The following is a 27,674-nucleotide window of genomic DNA, read 5'->3' on the forward strand; positions in this document are numbered from 1 at the left end:
AACGTGAGAAAGTTTCTAAACATTTTCCCATGCTGTCAGTTCACCGTTGGTCAGGCAGGAAGTCTGCGCAGCCTCAGTGACTACCGCTGATGTCAGTGCCATATAGTGCCTATATTACAGTGCCGATGGATGTACCTTTTTCATTGGAGGAGATAGAGCTGCCTGTGCATGTGAGTCTCTTCCTTTTGGAGGAGATAGAGCTGCCTGTGCATGTGAGTCTCTTCCTTTTGGAGGAGATAGAGCTGCCTGTGCATGTGAGTCTCTTCCTTTTGGAGGAGATAGAGCTGCCTGTGCATGTGAGTCTCTTCCTTTTGGAGCAGATACAGCTGCCTGTGCATGTGAGTCTCTTCCTTTTGGAGGAGATAGAGCTGCCTGTGCATGTGAGTCTCTTCCTTTTGGAGGAGATAGAGCTGCCTGTGCATGTGAGTCTCTTCCTTTTGGAGGAGATACAGCTGCCTGTGCATGTGAGCCTGTGCATGTGAGTCTCTTCCTTTTGGAGGAGATACAGCTGCCTGTGCATGTGAGTCTCTTCCTTTTGGAGGAGATACAGCTGCCTGTGCATGTGAGTCTCTTCCTTTTGGAGGAGATAGAGCTGCCTGTGCATGTGAGTCTCTTCCTTTTGGAGGAGATAGAGCTGCCTGTGCATGTGAGTCTCTTCCTTTTGGAGGAGATAGAGCTGCCTGTGCATGTGAGTCTCTTCCTTTTGGAGGAGATAGAGCTGCCTGTGGATGGATGTATCTTTATGCAAGAGTTTTTGCTTTGGCCTAATAGAACAAGGCTATTTAAAGCATCATTGACTTATAAGCCTCCTCCTATAGGTAACACTTTAGTGTCAGCTTCCTTTGTCCTGGACTAGAGCTAATTTGCATACCTTTTCCCAGGGAGCATTGCCTGGCCTGTATGTCACCTTGCCTGTTGGGTGGTCTCCACAATCAGGAGTTGTGCCCCCTAAACATTTGGCATAGTAGCCATTGCATCACAAAACAAAGCCACCTTCGCTGCTCCAGATTCCGTGACCGTGGGAGTTGCATTAGTTACCATGTCATTACACGGATAGGTAATCGCTTATTAATGGCTTAGATCCATGAGACTCGAGCGATCCCCGGATCCTCCGCGCTCTGCGAGTGATTTATAATGCCTGCTGCAGATGGTTGTGGGATGGATGTGTGTATGGACCCATTATGCTAAGCAGCCCTGTAAGAGATTGTGTAAATGTCAGACATGAATCCAGAGGCTGTTTACAGAACGGAGCAGGAAAATGTCACCGACATCATCTCATCCCAACAAAGAGAAGCCGCACGTAGCTGCAGTTCTGGATTTAGCTCCAGTTTCTAAATCTACAGGAAAAGGTTTCGCTCTGAAGGTCCAAACGCTCTGGAAAAGCTGTGGATTCATGGCGGATTGGCGCAGGTAAAATCCACTGTGGAATTAGTAGCAGGAATGGTCGTGGGCACCGAGGGAGACTTTCTTGCAGTTTTGCCGTGGATTTGTGGTGGAATAATCTGTCACGTGTGAACCTGACCCTAGGATAGGTCATCGGTGATCAGTAATAAAAAATGTCTCCGATTAGTGAAAATCTTTCCTCAACTAATAATCTCACCACCGCTGAGGATTTGTTACAGTGTATGAGCTGGGAGTGCGGACTGTTCGCCTTAAGGATCCATTCTTACTGCCAGCATTTGCCACTTATATAAGGAGACACCGGCAATTAAAGGAAAAAATACCTTACAGGAATGCTCCGAAAACACCAACGTGACAAGTGCTCTTTAAATATCGAAACTACTGATGCGGAAAAAGTCTCTTCACATAAACGCTGATGGGGAGCGAAGAGCACAGGAAAGCGAGGAAATGAAGTTACGACGTTTCCATGTAGTAACAGAGTCAAATTAAGTCAATCGACCTGTCAGAAAATATTCCCAGTGATTACCGCCTGCCGAGCAAGAGTCACACAATAAGACGCTTCACCGACCGTCCACATAGCTCCGAAGAAAGCCGCACAGTGCGAAAATAATCGCCTACCAATCATTAGAAAGGAGCAGTATTATAGTAGTTATATTCTTGTACATAGGAGCAGTATTATAGTAGTTATATTCTTGTACATAGGAGCAGTATTATAGTAGTTATATTCTTGTACATAGGGGCAGTATTATAGTAGTTATATTCTTGTACATAGGGGGCAGTATTATAGTAGTTATATTCTTGTATATAGGGGCAGTATTATAGTAGTTATATTCTTGTATATAGGGGCAGTATTATAGTAGTTATATTCTTGTACATAGGGGCAGTATTATAGTAGTTATATTCTTATACATAGGGGCAGTATTATAGTAGTTATATTCTTGTACATAGGAGGCAGTATTATAGTAGTTATATTCTTGTACATAGGAGCAGTATTATAGTAGTTATATTCTTGTACATAGGAGCAGTATTATAGTAGTTATATTCTTGTACATAGGAGCAGTATTATAGTAGTTATATTCTTGTACATAGGGGCAGTATTATAGTAGTTATATTCTTGTATATAGGGGCAGTATTATAGTAGTTATATTCTTGTACATAGGAGCAGTATTATAGTAGTTATATTCTTGTACATAGGAGCAGTATTATAGTAGTTATATTCTTGTATATAGGGGGCAGTATTATAGTAGTTATATTCTTGTACATAGGAGCAGTATTATAGTAGTTATATTCTTGTACATAGGGGCAGTATTATAGTAGTTATATTCTTGTACATAGGGGGCAGTATTATAGTAGTTATATTCTTGTACATAGGGGGCAGTATTATAGTAGTTATATTCTTGTACATAGGGGGCAGTATTATAGTAGTTATATTCTTGTATATAGGGGCAGTATTATAGTAGTTATATTCTTGTACATAGGGGCAGTATTATAGTAGTTATATTCTTGTACATAGGGGGCAGTATTATAGTAGTTATATTCTTGTATATAGGAGCAGTATTATAGTAGTTATATTCTTGTACATAGGGGCAGTATTATAGTAGTTATATTCTTGTACATAGGGGGCAGTATTATAGTAGTTATATTCTTGTATATAGGGGCAGTATTATAGTAGTTATATTCTTGTACATAGGGGCAGTATTATAGTAGTTATATTCTTGTACATAGGGGCAGTATTATAGTAGTTATATTCTTGTACATAGGGAGCAGTATTATAGTAGTTATATTCTTGTATATAGGGGCAGTATTATAATAGTTATATTCTTGTACATAGGAGCAGTATTATAGTAGTTATATTCTTGTACATAGGGAGCAGTATTATAGTAGTTATATTCTTGAACATAGGGGGCAGTATTATAGTAGTTATGCTCTTGTATGTAGGAGCAGTATTATAGTAGTTATATTCTTGTACATAGAGGGCAGTATTATAGTAGTTATATTCTTGTACATAGGAGCAGTATTAAAGTAGTTATATTCTTGTACATAGGGGCAGTATTATAGTAGTTATATTATTGTACATAGGGGCAGTATTATAGTAGTTATATTCTTGTACATAGAGGCAGTATTATAGTAGTTATATTCTTGTACATAGGAGCAGTATTATAGTAGTTATATTCTTGTACATAGGTGCAGTATTATAGTAGTTATATTCCTGTACATAGGGAGCAGTATTATAGTAGTTATACTCTTGTACATAGGGGCAGTATTGTAGTAGTTATATTCTTGTACATAGGGGCAGTATTATAGTAGTTATATTCTTGTTCATAGGAGCAGTATTATAGTAGTTATATTCTTGTACATAGGAGCAGTATTATAGTAGTTATATTCTTGTACATAGGAGCAGTATTATAGTAGTTATATTCTTGTACATAGGGGCAGTATTATCGTAGTTATATTCTTGTACATAGGGGGCAGTATTATAGTAGTTATATTCTTGTACATAGGGGGCAGTATTATAGTAGTTCTTACATATAGTAGCATTATCATAGTCGTTGTGTTGTTATTATTATACTTCGGGGACACTATTATTGTAATAAGCAGTAGTGTAGATATTTAGTTACTGTGTCAGTTCCAACAGCTGAATGGCCTCTGATGGTTACAGTGGTTCTGTGAATAGCTCTGGGCATTCTGCCAATAATACCGTTACTTTGTATATAATGCCGCTACCTTGTTGCCATTTTACTCTGGACATTTAACTCTTAATGTTACAGTTATAACAGCTCAGTCTTTTTATTACTTGTTTTCTTGTTGAAGTTGGAAGAAAATTATTATTTTTAACTTTTTTCTAATTTTTCTTCATGTTGGAGGAATCTTCATTGTTTTGATTACTTGCTGCTTTTTCTTCTCCTATTAATGGTTTTACTCCTTCCTGTTGGGTTCAGTGCTCCTGGTGATTGTCTGCCTCGTCTTATGAGCCGCCGTGTTCTGCACATATTGTATGAATTAAAGCTGCAGATCTGATGCCACATCAGAAGTGTTTACACTGGGACGGCGACTCCACACTGCCCTCTGTCTGTCAGGAGATGAAGCGCTCTGGGGCTCCTCATCACTGCTGTCCTCTCATCTGAATGTTTTGTGTTTGAATTATTGCATAGATAATATCACAGAATTACTTCCAGAGCAAACTCTGATCATTTGTTACTCCTGGACCCTGAGCTCCAAACCCTTTGTAGCTGATTGTATGACGAGCTTCCACCGTGCCTCCTGCTGGGCTCGGTGCTGAGATGAGCGTGTGATGGTGGCCAATGTAAGACTTGAGTTATCTGGTGTCAGTGAATGTTTGCACCTATAGTATTGGAGAGGACTGGTATTTCTGCACTGACCCCAGTATTAGTGACGGACCGGTAGTGACCGTCATGGGGATTTCAGTTGCGGTTTGTCCATTGGCGGACTCCGACATAAGAGGCCCCTGTGCATGAATAATATGAGGGTCCTATGCAGTACAATTCCACCTGTTTTGGAGGTGGATGTGGCCCCCTGACCCTTTGGGCCCCCAGTGACATGTCTGCCTCAGAATGTGTCTTATCCTCCAGTTGCATCCAGAGCTGCATTCACAACGCTGCCACATGGCGCAGAGCTCTGCTGAGATGTGGTTTCCCGCTAGTATCACACAACTGTGCAATGAAGCAGGGACTGACAGACGGACATTGGAGGAAGCCTTGGATCACATGTGACGCCGTGATGGAGTATATATGTGTATATGAGCGATTCTCGCTGGCTGAGGTTCTTACTTCTCTCCATTATCTGTTTTTCCCCGTAGATCATGATCAGCAGATAGCACCGTACATGACGACCATGGCTCTCCGCAAGAGGAGTCGTCATGCTTTGGGTTTCCTCTGCTGCTTTGGGAGCAGCGAACACCCGGAAATTAACCTGAAGGACAATAATCCGCTGCAGTTTCTGGAGTTCTCAGGGCCGATCCCGTCTCCGGAGGAGCTGAATGCCAGGTTCTCCGAGCTGGTGGTAAGTGGCTGATACTGAGGGGCGGTTGTACGTGGTGGTGACACATCAGGGCAGGGTAACACGCGGTGAACCTGTGTGTGCCGCCACGGCAGCTATAATTTTACTTTGCGCTCAGTTTCTCTTGACATTGGATTTGTGGATCGTACAATCTGTTCTAGAACAGGATCCAGTCTGCAGCGAGGGGGCCGCCGTCCGGCACGGCCGCTCTCAGGGGCTTAGGTCACTTTCTACAGAAGATGGTGACTGTGATAGAAGTAGACACAGGTATCATTCACACGAGCAGTAGAGACAGACTAAGGCCACGTTCACACGGTCAGGATCCGGTCAGTATTTTACACCAGTGTTTGTAGTCAGAACCAGGAGAGGAACAATCAGAGGAGAAGTGTCATAGAAACGCGTCACCACTTCTGTGTTATCACCCACGGCTGGTTTACAAATACTGATGTAAAATACTGACCGGATACTGAATGTGTGAACGTGGCCTAAGGGCCCATTTCCACCGCCAGATTCCAGCTGTTAATCGGCCTCTCAGCTGATATATACAAACCAATCCGCGGCCATTTACTGGCTTGTTTAGTCCTTATGTGCACAATAGAACATCATTTTATCGGCAGCACATGACCTGCTTACACAGGACGATGTGCTGCCGAGAACGATGATTTATACTGGCTGAATCAGTAAACACGTGTTCCTTGGACTTTGTAGGGAGGAGTTTTCTGGAAATGCAGGTTCCCTAACAGCCTGTTTATTAAGGCCTCATTCACACGTCAGTTTTTCACGTTTGTATTTTTTTCGCAGATAGCACTTGTCCCTATGTCATTCTATGGAGCTGTTCACATGTCAGATCCTTTCCTCGGACCTGGGAACAATTAGGGGCATCTTTTCTGTTTGGCATTTGCTTGCCAGCACTTCCTTTTTTACCATGGCGGCTTCTCAGTGGCGGCATGCTACTTGGCAGAGTGCTCTGCGGCGGCTCCTCCGTGGCATAGTGCTCTGCGGCGGCTCCTCCGTGGCAGAGTGCTCTGCGGCGGCTCCTCCGTGGCAGAGTGCTCTGCGGCGGCTCCTCCGTGGCAGAGTGCTCTGCGGCGGCTCCTCCGTGGCAGAGTGCTCTGCGGCGGCTCCTCCGTGGCAGAGTGCTCTGCGGCGGCTCCTCCGTGGCAGAGTGCTCTGCGGCGGCTCCTCCGTGGCAGAGTGCTCTGCGGCGGCTCCTCCGTGGCAGAGTGCTCTGCGGCGGCTCCTCCGTGGCAGAGTGCTCTGCGGCGGCTCCTCCGTGGCAGTGTGCATCGGGGCGTCTCTGTGGCAGTGTGCTGTGTGGTGCTCCAGGGTGGCTCCTCCGTGGCACAGTGCTCCAGGGTGCCTCCTTTGTGGCAGTGTGCTTCAGGGAGGCTCCTCTGTGGCAGTGTGCTTCGGGGCATCTCTGTGGCAGTGTTCTCCGGGACGGCTCCTCTGTGGCAGTGTGCTTTGGGGCGGCTCCTCTGTGGCAGTGTGCTTTGGGGCGGCTCCTCTGTGGCAGTGTGCTTTGGGGCGGCTCCTCTGTGGCAGTGTGCTTTGGGGCGGCTCCTCTGTGGCAGTGTGCTTTGGGGCGGCTCCTCTGTGGCAGTGTGCATCGGGGCGGCTCCTCTGTGGCAGTGTGCATCGGGGCGGCTCCTCTGTGGCAGTGTGCATCGGGGCGGCTCCTCTGTGGCAGTGTGCATCGGGGCGGCTCCTCTGTGGCAGTGTGCATCGGGGCGGCTCCTCTGTGGCAGTGTGCTTTGGGGCGGCTCCTCTGTGGCAGTGTGCATCGGGGCGGCTCCTCTGTGGCAGTGTGCATCGGGGCGGCTCCTCTGTGGCAGTGTGCATCGGGGCGGCTCCTCTGTGGCAGTGTGCATCGGGGCGGCTCCTCTGTGGCAGTGTGCATCGGGGCGGCTCCTCTGTGGCAGTGTGCATCGGGGCGGCTCCTCTGTGGCAGTGTGCATCGGGGCGGCTCCTCTGTGGCAGTGTGCTTTGGGGCGGCTCCTCTGTGGCAGTGTGTTTTGGGGCGGCTCCTCTGTGGCAGTGTGCTTTGGGGCGGCTCCTCTGTGGCAGTGTGCATCGGGGCGGCTCCTCTGTGGCAGTGTGCATCGGGGCAGCTCCTCTGTGGCAGTGTGCATTGGGGCGGCTCCTCTGTGGCAGTGTTCTCCGGGGCGGCTCCTCTGTGGCAGTGTTCTCCGGGGCGGCTCCTCTGTGACAGTGTGCATCGGGGCGTCTCTGTGGCAGTGTGCATCGGGGCAGCTCCTCTGTGGCAGTGTGCATCGGGGCAGCTCCTCTGTGACAGTGTGCTTCGGGGCGTCTCTGTGGCAGTGTGCATCGGGGCGGCTCCTCTGTGGCAGTGTGCATCGGGGCGTCTCTGTGGCAGTGTGCATCGGGGCGGCTCCTCTGTGGCAGTGTGCATCGGGCCGTCTCTGTGGCAGTGTGCATCGGGGCAGCTCCTCTGTGGCAGTGTGCATCGGGGCGTCTCTGTGGCAGTGTGCTTCGGGGCGTCTCTGTGGCAGTGTGCATCGGGGCGTCTCTGTGGCAGTGTGCTTCGGGGCGTCTCTGTGGCAGTGTGCATCGGGGCAGCTCCTCTGTGACAGTGTGCATCGGGGCAGCTCCTCTGTGACAGTTTGCTTTGGGCGTCTCTGTGGTAGTGTGCTCCGTGGCAGTCTGCCCCGTGCCATTAGTGGATATTCCAGGGGTGACTGCGGGGATCCCTGCTTCCCATATAGTACTGACACGGCTGATGACTGCAGGGTGACGCTTCTCCTCGGCCCACAGCTGCTTTCAATGATGCCATTAATCTCCTATTTGCGGTGTAATGGCGCTGAGCACTGATTAATGACCGTGAAATGCTCGTCTGTTGGCTGCAGAGTCCGGGGCCGGCTCACTACAATGCTGATGCTCGGACATAGCGGAGGCAGTCACCGTCCCCTGCAGAGCTCAGAGGGGCCATTATACTCGCATGTGTCAGCAGTGATGAATCCCCATCACCCCGCACAATGGTGCTGCTGTATCCGTGTTGCCAGCTTTACCCCGGCCGGGGTTATCGGGCGCCGAGGTAAACATCACATGGTGAAGGCTTCAGTAGAAACTACATGGAGAAGTCAGTGAAGTCTGGGCGACAAAATGACATTATGGATCACAAAGTAGAAAACCGCAGTCTGCACCAAGGCGGTGTTCACACAGGTGGTTTTGCTAAAACAGTGCCTGTTATATCAATAGTGAGGTCATCACACTGCATTGTGAAATCACTGATGACATCATCATGTAGCGCAGTGACATCACATACGATCGCCCACAGGAGAAACACTGAAGAATCACAAACCTCCCCTGTCCTGAGAGTCTGTTACAATGTATCAATGTAGAGGATTGTCCAGGTGAGAAGCAATGGAAGCAAACCCTCAGCTGTGAGCAGAAATTGGCCTGTACAGGATTTAGCCTTTGGATGAGAACAAAAATGTTTAGTTTCACTGAGAGAAAGGAAATAACCTGGAAATTGTGAGAAATGGCAAGATAAAGTATGTTCAGCAGTCATGAATGCGCCTGGCTATGCTGCAGAAACTCCGCCAACAAAACGTATTTACTATGATGATGTCATCAGTGATGTCACTGCAGAATGATGTCAGTAGTGATGTCACTGCAGAATGATGTCAGTAGTGATGTCACTGCAGAATGATGTCAGTAGTGATGTCACTGCAGAATGATGTCATCAGTGATGTCACTGCAGAATGATAATGTCATCAGTGATGTCACTGCAGAATGATGATGTCATTAGTGATGTCACTGCAGAATTGTCATTAGTGATGTCACTTCAGCATGATGAGGTCATTAGTGATGTCACTGCAGCATGATGAGGTCATCAGTGATGTCACTGCAGAATGACAATGTCATCAGTGATGTCACTGCAGAATGACAATGTCATCAGTGATGTCACTGTAGAATGATGTCATCAGTGATGTCACTGCAGAATGATGTCAGTAGTGATGTCACTGCAGAATGATGTCAGTAGTGATGTCACTGCAGAATGATGTCAGTAGTGATGTCACTGCAGAATGATGATGTCATTAGTGATGTCACTGCAGAATGGTGATGTCATTAGTGATGTCACTGCAGAATGGTGATGTCATTAGTGATGTTACTGCAGAATGATGATGTCATTAGTGATGTTACTGCAGAATGATGATGTCATTAGTGATGTCACTGCAGAATGATGATGTCATTAGTGATGTCACTGCAGAATGGTGATGTCATTAGTGATGTTACTGCAGAATGATGTCATTAGTGATGTTATTGCAGAATGATGATGTCATTAGTGATGTCACTGCAGAATGATGTCATTAGTGATGTCACTGCAGAATGATGTCATTAGTGATGTCACTGCAGAATGGTGATGTCATTAGTGATGTTATTGCAGAATGGTGATGTCATTAGTGATGTTATTGCAGAATGATGATGTCATTAGTGATGTCACTGCAGAATGGTGATGTCATTAGTGATGTTACTGCAGAATGATGATGTCATTAGTGATGTTACTGCAGAATGATGATGTCATTAGTGATGTCACTGCAGAATGATGTCATTAGTGATGTTATTGCAGAATGATGATGTCATTAGTGATGTCACTGCAGAATGATGTCATTAGTGATGTCACTGCAGAATGATGTCATTAGTGATGTTACTGCAGAATGGTGATGTCATTAGTGATGTTATTGCAGAATGATGATGTCATTAGTGATGTTATTGCAGAATGATGATGTCATTAGTGATGTCACTGCAGAATGGTGATGTCATTAGTGATGTTACTGCAGAATGATGATGTCATTAGTGATGTTACTGCAGAATGATGATGTCATTAGTGATGTCACTGCAGAATGATGTCATTAGTGATGTTATTGCAGAATGATGATGTCATTAGTGATGTCACTGCAGAATGGTGATGTCATTAGTGATGTCACTGCAGAATGATGATGTCATTAGTGATGTTATTGCAGAATGATGATGTCACTGCAGCATGATGTCATTAGTGATGTCACTGCAGAATTATGTCATTAGTGATGTCACTGCAGAATTATGTCATTAGTGATGTCACTGCAGAATGATGATGTCATTAGTGTTGTCACTGCAGAATTGTCATTAGTGATGTCACTGCAGAATGATGATGTCATTAGTGATGTCACTGCAGCATGATGAGGTCATCAGTGATGTCACTGCAGAATGACAATGTCATCAGTGATGTCACTGCAGAATGATGTAATCAGTTATGTCACTGCAGAATGATGTCAGTAGTGATGTCACTGCAGAATGATGATGTCAGTAGTGATGTCACTGCAGAATGATGATGTCATTAGTGATGTCACTGCAGAATGATGTCATTAGTGATACTGCAGAATGATGTCAGTAGTGATGTCACTGCAGAATGATGTCAGTAGTGATGTCACTGCAGAATGATGTCATCAGTGATGTCACTGCAGAATGATGTCAGTAGTGATGTCACTGCAGAATGGTGATGTCAGTAGTGATGTCACTGCAGAATGTCATTAGTGATGTCACTGCAGAATGATGATGTCGGTAGTGATGTCACTGCAGAATGATGTCAGTAGTGATGTCACTGCAGAATGATGTCATCAGTGATGTCACTGCATAATGATGTCAGTAGTGATGTCACTGCAGAATGATGTCATTAGTGATGTCACTGCAGAATGATGTCATTAGTGATGTCACTGCAGAATTATGTCATTAGTGATGTCACTGCAGAATGATGTCATTAGTGATGTCACTGCAGAATTGTCATTAGTGATGTCACTGCAGAATGATGATGTCATTAGTGATGTCACTGCAGCATGATGAGGTCATTAGTGATGTCACTGCCGAATGATGTCATTAGTGATGTCACTGCAGCATGATGATGTCACTCCTCTCTGCTGTGCATGCTTATTATCAGTGCCAGTCATTTCCATGCATTGTGCCCTCCTATTCCCGGACCTGTGTCTCCTTCATTACGAGGCGGCGGTGCCTCCTGGCACTTTGTGAACATTGCTCCAGGCTGGGTCTTGTGCTCTTGTCCTTCCTCTCTCGGTGGCATCGGCACGTGGAGAGGAGCCGATATCACGGCCTGACATCTAGTGTAGAGACTGCCAGGCACAATCCCCGCTCTGCCCCCTGAGTCCACCATGCTCGCTGGCAGGACTGTCGCCCATAACACAGCATTCTGGCAGACAGCAGACTGAGCGGATGATCCCGAGGGTCCTCTCTGCCTCATATCAGCAGGCGGCCATATTGCTTCCCATGAATAGAGGAGACATGGACGGTGACTGGCACCGCAGGCGGCACTGGGGCGTCACTGATAGATCTCGGCTACCACACTGTCTATAGAGGGGGATCAGATCAATGGCATCCAGTCCTGACAACCGTCTGTGAGACAAGGTATCAATCTCAGGAGACATAGAGGTGTCTGGACTGGATACAATTGTGACAACCCCTCAGCAGTGACAGCTGTGTGGGCAGGTCGAGGTTTTTTTTTTTAGCCTTTGGATGTAAAAAAAAAACCACAAAATAAGTGTATAAAATTACACAGAACCTCAATACACAAAGATGTAACTTTATTAATGTAAAACAAAGAATATCCCGTTATACCTTGGGATTCTGTGCCCTGTTTGCTGTGGAGATGATTATAGGACTGGCCCTTTAAGCATGTACAGACCTTCTAATAATGATGTAACTGGTCACCGCAGTTTGTCCTTGTGTCGCCCCCCGGCACACTCCTGTCAGTCGCCCCAGCGCTCGGCTCTGCTGCATTTCTCTGGGATTTTATCTTCTTTTTTCCTGTTTTGTTTGCTGCTGTCATGTGGCATTCCCATCCAGAGCGGCTCCCGGCAGATCCGGGTTTTTCACTTTGGCTCTTTCGCATGGGGTGTGTAAACTTCACCATTAAAAATAGCTGCTTCTTCCAAGACCTCGAGGGAATATCTATACGGAGATGAGATAAAATCTGAATTATATGAGCGCAAAGCATCAAATATGAAAACTATCCGCAACATCATTAATGTCATTATTAAATACAGACCAGGGACTGGGCGACGTATCTACCGCCATCGTGCTGTTATGGCGCCGCTATACCGACCGCTGCAAAGATTTTCGTATGAGAATAAAGAGGCAGAAAATGGAAACCTTTCTATCTTCTTATTACATTGGGAATATGCGTGAAAACTATGGTGCATTATTATTATTAAAATATTCCGGATTGAGAGTCCTCAGTGGTTAATACCTTTTAATGGCTAACTGAAAAGATGGTAACACATTGCAGCTTTCGAGACTACTCAGGTCTCTTCATCAGGCTAGACTAATACAAAATCTGAAGTCACATATTTATGCACAATACAGCCTAGAAAAAATGCAATAGATAAGACAAGTGACGTGAAGCAGAACTATCAATATGGGAGAGGGAGAAACATAAATATTGGACCAGTACATAGATAAGGAGTCTGGATGTTTTATGGTCATCTGATTGGGGTCTAGTTCTGTGTTGTGAAGCCCCCACAAGGTTTTAAAAGGAAATTCCTTAATTGATGTAAAAAGACATAAATCCATGCGACACATTCATTCCAGCACTGAGAGTGTCAAAGGTCATCATAAATTTGTACGCCCAAACTCGTCTCTCTCTCTGAGAATTGAAGTTACCTTTCAATACCAGTAATTTCATATCCACGCTGCTGTGATCAGGGATACAGAAATGTTTGGCCACAGGTAGATCCATTCTTTTTTCTCTTATTGTGTGACGATGCGCATTCATCCTTGTTCTAAGCTTTTGCCCGGTCTCCCCCACATACAGACCCCCAGTTGGACATTTAGTACAAATAATTAAGTACACCCCATTAGATGTGATGCAGCTGAGAGTACCTGGGATCTTGTAGTCAGAGGACCATAAAACATCCGGACTCCTTATCTATGAACTGGTCCAATGTTTATATTTATGTTTCTCCCTCTCCCATATTGATAGTTCTGCTTCACGTCACTTGTCTTATCTATTGCATTTTTTCTGTGCTGAATTGTGCATAAATATGTGACTCTTCAGATGTTGTATTAGTCAATGAATGATGAAGAGACCTGAGTAGTCTCGAAAGCTTGCAATGTGTTACCATCTTTTCAGTTAGCCATTAAAAGGTATCAACCACTGAGGACTCTCAATCCTGAATATTTTTCTATCTACTGGCTAACACGGTACAAAGATCTATATCTTTCCTGTATTATTATTATTATTTATATAGCGCCATTGGTTCCATGGTGCTGTACATGAGAAGGGGTTACATACAAAGTTACAGATATCACTTACAGTAAACTAACAATGAGAGACTGGTACAGAGGAGAGAGGACCCTGCCCTTGCGGGCTTACATGCTACAGGATGGTGGGGAAGGAGACAGTGGGTCAGGGCTTGCAGCAGCTCCGGCGGTGGTGAGTTGGCCGCGTGGTCATTACAGGTGGTAAGCTTTCTTGAAGAGGTGGGTTTTCAGGTTCTGTCTGAAGGATCCAAATTTGTTGGATAACTGGACGTGTTGGGGCAAAGAATTCCAGAGGATGGTGGATATTCGGGAGAAGTCTTGGAGGTGATTGGGTGAGGAACGAATAAGTGTGAAGGAGAGTAGGAGGTCTTGGGATGACCGGAGATTACTTGAGGGAAGGTATCGGGAGATTAGTTCAGAGATATAGGGAGGAGACAGGTTATAGATGGTCTTGTAGGTCAGTGTTAGTAGTATAAACTGGATATGCTGAGGGAATGGGAGCCAGTGAAGAGATTTGCAAAGAGGAGAAGTGGAGGAATAGCGAGGAGAGACATGAATTAGTTGCGCAGCAGAAATAAGGATGGACTGGAGGGGAGCGAGAGTGTTAGATGGTAGGCCACAGAGGAGAGTGTTGCAGTAGTCATAGCGGGAGATGATGAGGGCGTGCAGAAGCATTTTGGTAGAGTGAGGGTTGAGGAAAGGATGGATTCTGGAAATATTTTTGAGCTGGAGATGACAGGAGGTGGCGAAAGCTTGGATGTGCGGTTTGAAGGACAGGGCAGAGTCAAGGGTTACTCCGAGGCAGCGGATTTCTGGTACAGTGGAAAGTGTGATTTCATTTATTGTGATAGATAGGTCAGATAAGGAAGGTATATGAGATGAAGGAAAGATAATTAGTTCAGATTTGTCCACACTGAGTTTGAGGAAGCGAGAGGAGAAATAAGAGGATATGGCTGACAGACACTCCAGGATTCTGCACAGCAGAGAGGTGACGTCTGGGCCAGAGAGGTAGATCTGAGTGTCATCAGCATAAAGGTGGTAGTGGAATCCATGGGACTTTGAGTTGTCCCAGGCCAAGGGTATAGACTGTGAAGAAAAGGGGTCCTAGGAGACCAACAGAGAGAGGGTGGGATGAGGAGGTGGTGTGGGAGTGGAAGACGCTGAATATGTGGTTGGAGAGGTATGAGGAGATCCAGGGTAGGGCGAGGTCTTTGACACCAAAGGAAGAGAGGATCTGTAGTAGGAGCCAGTGGTCAACTGTGTCAAAGGCAGACGACCGGTCTAGAAGGAGCATCACTGCGAGTGACTGGAGCATTACGCCGGATTCCAACTATATCCTGCTACTTTCAGCTTTGCCACCATGTCACCAAAAACATTGCAAAATTGTAACATTTTACTACCCTTTAAGGCTCTTTCAGATGTTGGTGTGTCCAGGGCGGGTGGTGATAATTTTCACACATACCTGAGACACACATTTAAAGAGAACCTGTCACCCCCCCCCCCCCCCCGGCGTTTTCAAGTAAAAGAGCCACCTTGTGCAGCACTAATGCTGCATTCTGTCAAGGTGGCTCTTTTATTTAGCGTCCCTTCCACCGCAGAAATAAGCGTTTTTAAAATTGGTCAAAAATACCTGAAGTTTGACCGGGGGGCAGGTCTTTCCCCCTCTGACACACACGCATCACATCCATCACTCATTTCTTCCTTACTCTTGGCTCCGACTCTTCAGCGTTCTTTTAAAATCATGGCGCCTGCGCTGTACTATATTTTCTTGGGCATGCGCAGTAGTTCTCTGCGGCTCTCATGCCCAAGATTCCCAGCCCTGCAGTGTGAATAAATCATAAGTGACTGCGGGGCGGCATCTGTGGCCGCGTGTCCAGGATGTGATGTGTCAGCACGGGCAGCGCTAACTTTACTTAAGTTTTTTAAGTTTTTTAGTGGCAGCACTGGCTGCAAAATGTCTCGTACACGTGGCAAAGGATGAAACACTGGGCTGTCATCCATGTGACACATCCCGGTGCCTAAGAAGCAGCAGTACAGTTAGCCCTGTTCCCGAGCGCCGGGTGCTGAAGATGTCTCTCATCATTCTCCCCTGCTCTGCCGGTGATCAACGCGAGCAGGAGAGAATGATGAGAGTTGTATTCAGCGCCCGGGAACAGGGCTAACTGAACCGCTGCTTCCCTGGCGCCCGTGTGTGTGGTACTGATGCGGCACATGGTTGCCACATGTGTGCAGCAAGAATTACACTCAGATACTGACATCTCCAGTGCCAGAAATATCAAGACGTGTGAAACCGGCCTTAGTGAGTGCAGCTCTGGAGTATAATACAGGATGTAGCTCAGGATCAGTAATGTAATGTATGTACACAGTGACTGCACCAGCAGAATAGTGAGTGCAGCTCTGGGGTATAATACAGGACGTAACTCAGGATCAGTAATGTATGTACACAGTGACTGCACCAGCAGAATAGTGAGTGCAGCTCTGGAGTATAATACAGGACGTAACTCAGGATCAGTAATGTTATGTATGTACACACTGACTGCACCAGCAGAATAGTGAGTGCAGCTCTGGAGTATAATACAGGATGTAACTCAGGATCAGTAATGTAATGTATGTACACAGTGACTGCACCAGCAGAATAGTGAGTGCAGCTCTGGAGTATAATACAGGGATGTTACTCAGGATCAGTAATGTAATGTATGTACACACTGACTGCACCAGCAGAATAGTGAGTGCAGCTCTGGAGTATAATACAGGGATGTTACTCAGGATCAGTAATGTAATGTATGTACACAGTGACTGCACCAGCAGAATAGTGAGTGCAGCTCTGGAGTATAATACAGGACGTAACTCAGGATCAGTAATGTATGTACACAGTGACTGCACCAGCAGAATAGTGAGTGCAGCTATGGAGTATAATACAGGATGTAACTCAGGATCAGTAATGTAATGTATGTACACACTGACTGCACCAGCAGAATAGTGAATGCAGCTATGGGGTATAATACAGGAGGTAACTCAGGATCAGTAATGTAATGTATGTACACAGTGACTGCACCAGCAGAATAGTGAATGCAGCTATGGGGTATAATACAGGATGTAACTCAGGATCAGTAATGTATGTACACAGTGACTGCACCAGCAGAATAGTGAGTGCAGCTCTGGAGTATAATACAGGATGTTACTCAGGATCAGTAATGTAATGTATGTACACACTGACTGCACCAGCAGAATAGTGAATGCAGCTATGGGGTATAATACAGGAGGTAACTCAGGATCAGTAATGTAATGTATGTACACAGTGACTGCACCAGCAGAATAGTGAATGCAGCTATGGGGTATAATACAGGAGGTAACTCAGGATCAGTAATGTAATGAATGTACACAGTGACTGCACCAGCAGAATAGTGAGTGCAGCTCTGGGGTATAATACAGGATGTAACTCAGGATCAGTAATGTATGTACACAGTGACTGCACCAGCAGAATAGTGAGTGCAGCTCTGGGGTTTAATACAGGATGTAATTCAGGATCAGTAATGTAATGTATGTACACAGTGACTGCACAAGCAGAATAGTGAGTGCAGCTCTGGAGTATAATACATGATGTAACTCAGGATCAGTAATGTATGTACACAGTGACTGCACCAGCAGAATAGTGAGTGCAGCTCTGGAGTATAATACAGGATGTAACTCAGGATCAGTAATGTATGTACACAGTGACTGCACCAGCAGAATAGTGAGTGCAGCTCTGGAGTATAATACAGGATGTTACTCAGGATCAGTAATGTAATGTATGTACACACTGACTGCACCAGCAGAATAGTGAATGCAGCTATGGGGTATAATACAGGATGTAACTCAGGATCAGTAATGTATGTACACAGTGACTGCACCAGCAGAATAGTGAGTGCAGCTCTGGGGTTTAATACAGGATGTAATTCAGGATCAGTAATGTAATGTATGTACACAGTGACTGCACAAGCAGAATAGTGAGTGCAGCTCTGGAGTATAATACATGATGTAACTCAGGATCAGTAATGTATGTACACAGTGACTGCACCAGCAGAATAGTGAGTGCAGCTCTGGAGTATAATACAGGATGTAACTCAGGATCAGTAATGTATGTACACAGTGACTGCACCAGCAGAATAGTGAGTGCAGCTCTGGAGTATAATACAGGATGTTACTCAGGATCAGTAATGTAATGTATGTACACACTGACTGCACCAGCAGAATAGTGAATGCAGCTATGGGGTATAATACAGGATGTAACTCAGGATCAGTAATGTATGTACACAGTGACTGCACCAGCAGAATAGTGAGTGCAGCTCTGGAGTATAATACAGGATGTTACTCAGGATCAGTAATGTAATGTATGTACACACTGACTGCACCAGCAGAATAGTGAGTGCAGCTCTGGGGTATAATACAGGAGGTAACTCAGGATCAGTAATGTAATGTATGTACACAGTGACTGCACCAGCAGAATAGTGAATGCAGCTATGGGGTATAATACAGGAGGTAACTCAGGATCAGTAATGTAATGTAATGTATGTACACAGTGACTACACCAGCATAATAGTGAGTGCAGCTCTGGGGTATAATACAGGATGTAACTCAGGATCAGTAATGTACTATATGTACACAGTGACTGCACCAGCATAATAGTGAGTGCAGCTCTGGGGTATAATACAGGATGTAATTCAGGATCAGTAATGTACTATATGTACACAGTGACTGCACAAGCAGAATAGTGAGTGCAGCTCTGGGGTATAATACAGGATGTAACTCGGGATCAGTAATGTAATGTATGTACACAGTGACTGCACCAGCAGAATAGTGAGTGCAGCTCTGGGGTATAATACAGGATGTAACTCAGGATCAGTAATGTACTATATGTACACAGTGACTGCACCAGCATAATAGTGAGTGCAGCTCTGGGGTATAATACAGGATGTAATTCAGGATCAGTAATGTACTATATGTACACAGTGACTGCACCAGCAGAATAGTGAGTGCAGCTCTGGGGTATAATACAGGATGTAACTCAGGATCAGTAATGTACTATATGTACACAGTGACTGCACCAGCATAATAGTGAGTGCAGCTCTGGGGTATAATACAGGATGTAACTCGGGATCAGTAATGTAATGTAATGTATGTACACAGTGACTGCACCAGCAGAATAGTGAGTGCAGCTCTGGAGTATAATACAGGAGGTAACTCAGGATCAGTAATGTAATGTAATGTATGTACACAGTGACTGCACCAGCAGAATAGTGAGTGCAGCTCTGGAAGATAATACTGCATCTTACGTAGGATCAGAAATGTAAGCTCTCTCCAGTGTGTTAGGTCGGGGTGACTGTGTATACAATGTCTCCTTAGTGTCTTGCTCTTACAGTGATTTGTAGATTTCTGCGTTCCCCGTACAGCTGGGAGTTATTAGCCGTTTGTACATTTCTATATGAATAAATCCATACATCTAGTGACAATGATTCATAATTTATATTTCTGCGTCTAGACATAGCAGTGATCGCGCATAGAAATTACAGCTCCATTAATTCCGTATGTGCCGGGCATAAAAAAAGCTGATGCCAATTAGAATGAAGGCAATGTCATTGTTCAGGGGTGCGAGCCGGAGAGGTGATTTTGTGGCCACAAGTCACTTACCTCTTTAATAAGCATCTTAATGAGAGTTGAGCGTCAGCTCTGCCGGCACACTCCTGTTTTTGTGTCATTTATTGGCCTGACTCGCCATATTTCATTCATAATATAAGAAGGTAAAATGTAATGAGGAGCAGCCTACGAAAACAATGGGGGAGCAGGTGTTAAAGTAGGGGACGAGGGGTAACTATAATATGACTTTAGCATGGCCTCTGCTGGGAAAAACATGGAGGGGCCGTGTAACTCTCACAAAAGGATCAATAACATATGATGGAAATAATCACGTAATAAATTGTTTTGAAAAATTCTAAAACTTTCTGCCTGATGTTGGGGGATTTGTAGACATTTCGGACACTTCTCTTTATTCCTCCGTTCCGTCAGTTTACTTTGAGCCAATATTTGCCATATACTGGCACATTGTATCCACACCACTTTTCACCAAGCCACATCCCTCCTCAGGAAGCCATGTCCCGTTCTGATCATATCTGCTGAAGCAGAAAATGCTTCTAAAACCAGATGAATTTGTTATGAGGCGGCATGTAATCCACTTTCTTGGAGCTCAGATAATTTGCCTTACTAAATTTGCCCCAGGATGTTTCTGTGTTTCATCACATCTCTGCTTTTTGTCAGTGAATGGCAACATCCAGCTCTGGCAAAAATGAAGAGCCCACTGCACAGTTTTATAAAAATCTGCTTCTCTCCATGTCTGACAGCCATTCCAACCAGAGTCCACCTCATTCTACTTAATGTGCTTCTGTTTAGGTGATCACCTAAACCAAATCTTATGTAATGAAGGAAAGTATAAGAAACCCTGCTGTGGTGTTCACAATCCTCCTGCAATAGGACAAGCTGGATGGCAAAACAAGTGCTGGTAATATCCCAAAAGTAATAGGAATGAAAAAATAACTTTTAACCATGCCAAAGGAGATGAAAAGAAAAGTCTTGAGTGAGGAAAAGAAGGGCTCAATTCTGGCTTTACTAGCAGAGGGATACAGTGAGCGTCATGTTGCCTCCATCCTTAAAATTTCTAAGACGGTAGTCAATTACAACAAGGTCAAGAAGCAGACATTGGGGACAACAAAGCTACAGACCGGCAGAGGGCGAAAACGACTCTCCACTGACCGGGATGACCGTCATCTTATTTGAATGTCACTCAGCAACCGCAGGATGACATCAAGTGACCTACAAAAGTAATGGCAAATGGCAGCTGGGGTGAAGAGCACGGCAAGAACAGCTCGTAACAGTCTCCTGGAAGCAGGGCTCAAGTCATGTAAAGCTAGAAAAAAGCCTTTCATCAATGAGAATCAAAGCAGAGCCAGGCTGAAGATTGCCAAAGACCATAAGGATTGGACCATAGAGGACTGGAGTAAGGTAATCTTCCCTGATGAGTCTAATTTTCAGCTTTGCCCAACACCTGGTCATCTAATGGTTAGACGGAGACCTGGAGAAGCGTACAAGCCACAGTGTCTTGCACCCACTGTGAAATTTGGTGGAGGATCGGTAATGATCTGGGGATGCTTCAGCAAGGCTGGAATTGGGCAGGATAATCTTTGTGAAGGACGTATGAATCAAGTCGCATACAAGGTTATCCTGGAAAAACAGCTGATTCCTTCTGCTCAGGCAATGTTCCCCAACTCTGAGGACAATGCGCCATGCCACACAGCTAGGTCATCAATGTGTGGATGAAGGATCACCACATCAAATCCCTGTCATGGCCGCCCAATCTCCAGACCTGAACCCCACTGAAAACCTCTGGAATGTAATCAAGAGGAAGATGGAGAGTCACAATCCATCACACAAAGAAGAACTGCTGACATGTGTGTACCAGGAGCGGCATAAGGTCACCCAGAAGCCGTGTGAGAGACTGGAGGAAAGCAGCCAAGACGCAGGAAAGCTGGGGTTAACAATCATGGGGATTCCACAGAATATTGATCTATGAACTCTTCCTGAGGTAAAACATTAGTATTGTTGTTTCTAAATGATCATGAACTCGTTTTATTAGCATTATGTGAGGTCTGCAAGCAGTACACTTTTTTGTTCTTTTGAACATTTCTCATTTTCTGAAAATAAATACAAAATTTATTGCTTGGACATTCGGAGACATGTCAGAAGTTTATAGAATAAAAGAGCAATTTACATTTTACTCCAAAATATAAAGAGAATAATCAGACAAACTGAACATTTTGCAGTGGTCTCTTAATTTTTGCCTGAGCTGTGTATTATTTATTTGCAGCCAATGGATAATAATCTGTAGTTATTGTTTACTTCTCACAGCTGAGTGTTTGTTACATTTGTGTCCAAAATGGAAAAGAAGTAAATGGATAGGTGCATGGAAGCACTCGGCCGCGCCCAGGGTGCAGCTGGCACCTCATTACCATATTTCAATGAGGAACAATATCTGGATTTGAACAATAAAAGCGTGACCTTTTATTGAAGCTATGCTACCTGCATGGTGCGGTGCTTGGTTTGAATTATTATTCATATAGCGCCATTGGTTCCATGGTGCTGTCCATGAGAAGGGGTTACATACAAATTACAGATATCACTGACAGTAAACTAACAATCACAGACTGATACAAAGGAGAGAGGACCCTGCCCTTTCGGGCTTACATGCTACAAGATGGTGGGGAAGGAGACAGTAGGTTGGGGGGTTGCAGCAGCTCCAGTGATGGTGAGGCGGTAGCTCCAGTAGTGGTGAGGGGATCATTGCAGGCTGTAGGCTTTCCTGAAGAGATGGGTTTTCAGGTTCCATCTGAAGGATCCGAGTGTGGTTGATAGTTGGACTTGTTGGAGCAGGGAATTCCAGAGGATGGGGGATATTCGGGAGAAGTCTTGGAAGCGGTAGGGTGAGGAGCGAATAAGTGTGGAGGAGAGTAGGAGGTCTTGGGAGGACCGGAGATTATGTGAAGGAAGGTATCGGGAGATTAGTTCAGAGACATATGGCGGAGACAGGTAGTAGATGGCCTTGTAGGTCAGTATTAGTAATTTGAACTGGATACGCTGAGGGAATGGGAGCCAGTGAAGAGATTTGCAGAGGGGAGAAGCGGAGGAGTAGCGAGGAGAGAGATGAATTAGTCGGGTGGCAGAGTTAAGGATGGACTGGAGGGGTGCGAGGATGTTAGCAGGGAGGCCACAGAAAAGGATGTTGCAGTAGTCGAGACGGGAGATGATGAGGGCATGCACAAGCATTTTAGTAGATTGAGGGTTGAGGAAAGGACGGATTCTGGATATATTTTTGAGCTGGAGGCGACATGAGGTGGAATAGTCATTTTTATCTGTCCGATGCACTTTACATCCAGAGGGCAGTAATCTGTGCTGCCTTTACATTTCTCGCAGTAGATACAATTATTTATGAACTATCCATTTTTCGAAAGTAGTCTGTGAGCGGAGGAGCCTGGACCTCATACATTGTCCATGAACATTGTCACAAACTCTCAGAAGAGATATTTGTGCCACTGATGTTTGTAAACATTGTGTAGACTGGATACAATTCCATAACAAACCTTCAGCTGTGAAATGTATCAGACGAGGGAACTGCAGCCTCCAGATGAAGGAACTTTACAATATTTGCCTTCAGTGAGAGCAAGAAGAAATCATCAGCAAAGCTTTATGTAACAGAAAAAAAACCAATGGAGACCTATTGTGATAGGAGAGATTATTTACTGGTGGGTCAGAGGTCCTGGAAGGAGGGTGCAGCTCAGGAGAAGACTTTCACATGTTCTGATAATGGAGGATGATGAAAGCAAAAAGATACCAGAATTACTAAACCTTGTGGACAACTGTGAGGTTTGAGGGCCAATGCCCCAGAAATATAGTAGCTGCAGGATCAGTGCCCTGCGCCTATTTACAGAGGGGCTAGGATACAAAATAGCAAGATCACATCTTAAAGAGAAACTCGTGTTGTTGCAGAGCCCGCTTATATATGAAAGAGTATAACATTATTGAAAAAAAAAAAAAACGCCCCTCCTATCCACAGGTTCTGTCTGGCATTGCAGCTCAGTCCCATTCACCTTAATGGAGTCAAGCCGCTATACCAAACTCGACCCATGGACAGATGTGGCGCTGTTTCTAGAAGAAATCTGCCATGTTATCACAACAAGAAAATATTTACATACGAGAAAAGCTCCTGTCAGACGGGAAACATTTTTTTCACTTTTATTTTCTTATCCCAAAAATTACTGCGATCTTGCAGGAAGGGGTTAATTTCATTAGCGCAGAAATCGGGCCACACGGCTCGGTTATTTTCTTTTAATGTTCTCCTTGCTTATTTGGGCCACTCTGCTAAGTCTGACACTTTGAAATGTGCAGTGTAATCATTAGAATAACAGAAAAATGAATCCAGTGCTGATTTTTCTCAGTATTAAAAATGCATCAATCTGGGGCAGCGGCGAACGTGGCTCTCAAACATGGGGACTGGCAAATATTTTCATTGGGTGACACTCAAAAACAGAAACTTTGTACTAAAATCCCCGGGGAAAGAATCTGCACAGATTGCTGGAATAAGAACCGGAGGCACGTGGAGATCTTCTGCTGTTTTCTTACCCTCATCAGCAGCAAGGAGTAACGCGGCCCCCAAAACTGACACATGGCAGCATTATATCCCAGGGTGACCAGAGAACAAAGGGGTCATAGAGAATGGCAGGTGTCCCCGATGTATAATGTTCAGTGGAGGGAGAAACCACAATGATGTCACTAAAGTTCTCCAAACACCTGTCCTCATCCCCTTGTGAAATGAAGAGATCTGACTATATACTGTACATAATCTACATAAACAATTGAGTCACTGTATACATACCATACATTACATTACTGATCCTGAGTTACCTCCTGTATTATACCCCAGAGCTGCACTCACTATTCTGCTGGTGCAGTCACTGTGTACATACATTACATTACTGATCCCGAGTTACCTCCTGTATTATACCCCAGAGCTGCACTCACTATTCTGCTGGTGCAGTCACTGTGTATATACATTACATTACTGATCTTGGGTTACATCCTGTATTATACCTCAGAGCTGCACTCACTATTCTGCTGGTGCAGTCACTGTGTACATACATTACATTACTGATCCTGAGTTACATCCTGTATTATACTCCAGAGCTGCACTCACTATTCTGCTGGTGCAGTCAGTGTGTATATACATTGCTGATCCTGAGTTACCTCCTGTATTATACTCCAGAGCTGCACTCACTATTCTGCTGGAGCAGTCACTGTGTACATACATTACTGATCCTGAGTTACATCCTGTATTATACCCCAGAGCTGCACTCACTATTCTGCTGGTGCAGTCACTGTGTACATACATTACTGATCCTGAGTTACATCCTGTATTATACTCCAGAGCTGCACTCACTATTCTGCTGGTGCAGTCACTGTGTACATACATTACATTACTGATCCTGAGTTACATCTTGTATTATACCCCAGAGCTGCACTCACTATTCTGCTGGTGCAGTCACTGTGTACATACATTACATTACTGACCCTGAGTTACATCCTGTATTATACTCCAGAGCTGCACTCACTATTCTGCTGGTGCAGTCACTGTGTACATACATTACATTACTGATCCTGAGTTACATCCTGTATTATACCCCAGAGCTGCACTCACTATTCTGCTGGTGCAGTCACTGTGTGCATACATTACATTACTGATCCTGAGTTACATCCTGTATTATACCCCAGAGCTGCACTCACTATTTTGCTGGTGCAGTCACTGTGTGCATACATTACTGATCCTGAGTTACATCCTGTATTATACCCCAGAGCTGCACTCACTATTCTGCTGCTGCAGTCACTGTGTACATACATTACATTACTGATCATGAGTTACATCCTGTATTATACCCCAGAGCAGCACTCACTATTCTGCTGGTGCAGTCACTGTGTGCATACATTACTGATCCTGAGTTACATCCTGTATTATACCCCAGAGCTGCACTCACTATTCTGCTGCTGCAGTCACTGTGTACATACATTACATTACTGATCCTGAGTTACCTCCTGTATTATACTCCAGAGCTGCACTCACTATTCTGCTGGTGCAGTCACTGTGTGCATACATTACATTACTGATCCTGAGTTACATCCTGTATTATAACCCAGAGCAGCACTCACTATTCTGCTGGTGCAGTCACTGTGTGCATACATTACATTACTGATCCTGAGTTACCTCCTGTATTATACTCCAGAGCTGCACTCACTATTCTGCTGGTGCAGTCACTGTGTTCATACATTACATTACTGATCCTGAGTTACCTCCTGTATTATACTCCAGAGCTGCACTCACTATTCTGCTGGTGCAGTCACTGTGTACATAAATTACATTACTGATCCTGAGTTACATCCTGTATTATACTCCAGAGCTGCACTCACTATTCTGCTGGTGCAGTCACTGTGTACATACATTACTGATCCTGAGTCACTCTTGCTGTACTCTAGATTATGCAGCGGCCGTTCTTCGTGTCACGGGCAGGATGTCACCAGTGGGGTGGACGGACGCCTGTGTATTTTGGCAGGGCAGAGTCTGCAAATTACTTTTGCATAAGAAACAGAACCTCCTCTTCACAGACTTCTGTAGTCCCGTTGCGCGGTGTCGGGCAGGATGAGGCGGTCGTGCAGTGTAAGCTCTGCAGTTTCCTATTAACCTTTCTCACACCTTATTTCCCATTCAGCTGTAGGACTGATGGTCTCTGACAGTAAAGATCCCCCTGAGACACCACAAGGGGAAGGCGAGGTCTGGAGCCAGGGCAGCAGCACAAGCGAGACCCATAAAGGAGCAATCCACCGTGTTGGCGCTAAGGGCAGCGCTCATGTCTGCTGCACACGACTGCAAGCAATAGCTGCTCTCAGGCGCTTCTGTGCGAGTTTAATCGTTGTTCATCCTGAGCTTGCTGATTCGTGAAGAGAATGCTAGAACTGCAGTAAAGACTGACACACTAGGATGGTGATGGGGATTACATATGTTGGGAGCTGATCATGATCCAGATTAGCGCCTCGTCTCATCCTGCCCTGAGGTGGTGAAGATGATGGCGGTGGCAGGGAGTCGCTGACACGTCGCGCAGCGCTGACCTCTTTCCATGGCTGGAGCTCTGTGACAGGATGCTGCACCTCCGCCCCGGCCTTGTTGCCTGGGAACGTTGTTTCCCAAATAAACAGATGAGTAGAATAATTTGGGATCTTGCATCTTGGAAACTATGTGAAGATTTCAGCTCTGGGATCGCGGAGGTGAACGCTTGTGGTTTCTCGTTTGGCCGGAATCCGTTAATTCTCTGGATATTTTCATCCTTGATGTCAAGCGATGAATTCTTTAGAGCTGCTTAAGAGCAAAATCCTAAAAATCCCTCCCTCGGCCTCGTCCTTCCTCATCAGCCTCCTCTTCTTCAGGCAGGTTCTGCTCCAGAATGTGCACGAGAAAGTATAACGACTCCTGGGCCATGATGGCAACCCACCCTGGGTGAGCTGACCTAGTGAGGACCACCCCCTATACAGGGAGCGTTAGGGGCAGAGCCAGGGGGGTAAAGTCCCACGACTGCTGGAGCCAGGCGGACGGCTCGAAGGAGGCGCGAGAGACCGTGTCTAGCAGGGTGAAGATGGGGGCAAGCAGGGTACAGGAGGGCGCAGAGCGTGTACACGGGGCACGCTGGGTACAGGAGGGCGTAGAGCGTGTACACGGGGGCACGCTGGGTACAGGAGGGCGTAGAGCGTGTACACGGGGGCACGCTGGGTACAGGAGGGCGTAGAGCGTGTACACGGGGGCACGCTGGGTACAGGAGGGCGTAGAGCGTGTACACGGGGGCACGCTGGGTACAGGAGGGCGTAGAGCGTGTACACGGGGGCACGCTGGGTACAGGAGGGCGTAGAGCGTGTACACGGGGGCACGCTGGGTACAGGAGGGCGTAGAGCGTGTACACGGGGGCACGCTGGGTACAGGAGGGCGTAGAGCGTGTACACGGGGGCACGCTGGGTACAGGAGGGCGCAGAGCGTGTACACGGGGGCACAGGAGGGCGCAGAGCGTGTACACGGGGGCACAGGAGGGCGTAGAGCGTGTACACGGGGGCACGCTGGGTACAGGAGGGCGTAGAGCGTGTACACGGGGGCACGCTGGGTACAGGAGGGCGTAGAGCGTGTACACGGGGGCACGCTGGGTACAGGAGGGCGTAGAGCGTGTACACGGGGGCACGCTGGGTACAGGATAGGGCAGAGCGTGTACACGGGGGCACGCTGGGTACAGGCAGGCGTAGAGCGTGTTCACGGGGGCACGCTGGGTACAGGCGGGCGTAGAGCGTGTTCACGGGGGCACGCTGGGTACAGGAGG

General features: G+C 45.9%; 1 protein-coding gene across 4 annotated transcripts in view; it reads left to right on the forward strand.

Annotated features, from left to right (window-relative positions):
• The window catches only part of DAAM2 (dishevelled associated activator of morphogenesis 2), a 216,448-nt gene that overhangs the window by 40,932 nt on the left and 147,842 nt on the right, over positions 1-27,674 (forward strand). For all 4 annotated transcript variants that reach the window (XR_012222650.1, XM_073556296.1, XM_073556294.1 and 1 more), the window contains exon 2: positions 5,219-5,421. Coding sequence is in view for 3 of the 4 variants with exons in the window: in XM_073556294.1 (XP_073412395.1) it covers positions 5,219-5,421 (203 nt within the window). In the remaining variant the exon portion in view is untranslated. The remainder of the gene's footprint in view (positions 1-5,218; positions 5,422-27,674) is intronic.

Source organism: Dendrobates tinctorius, unplaced genomic scaffold, assembly GCF_039654945.1.
Source record: "Dendrobates tinctorius isolate UK_male_01 unplaced genomic scaffold, ASM3965494v1 ptg000232l, whole genome shotgun sequence".
Lineage (NCBI taxonomy): Eukaryota > Metazoa > Chordata > Amphibia > Anura > Dendrobatidae > Dendrobates > Dendrobates tinctorius.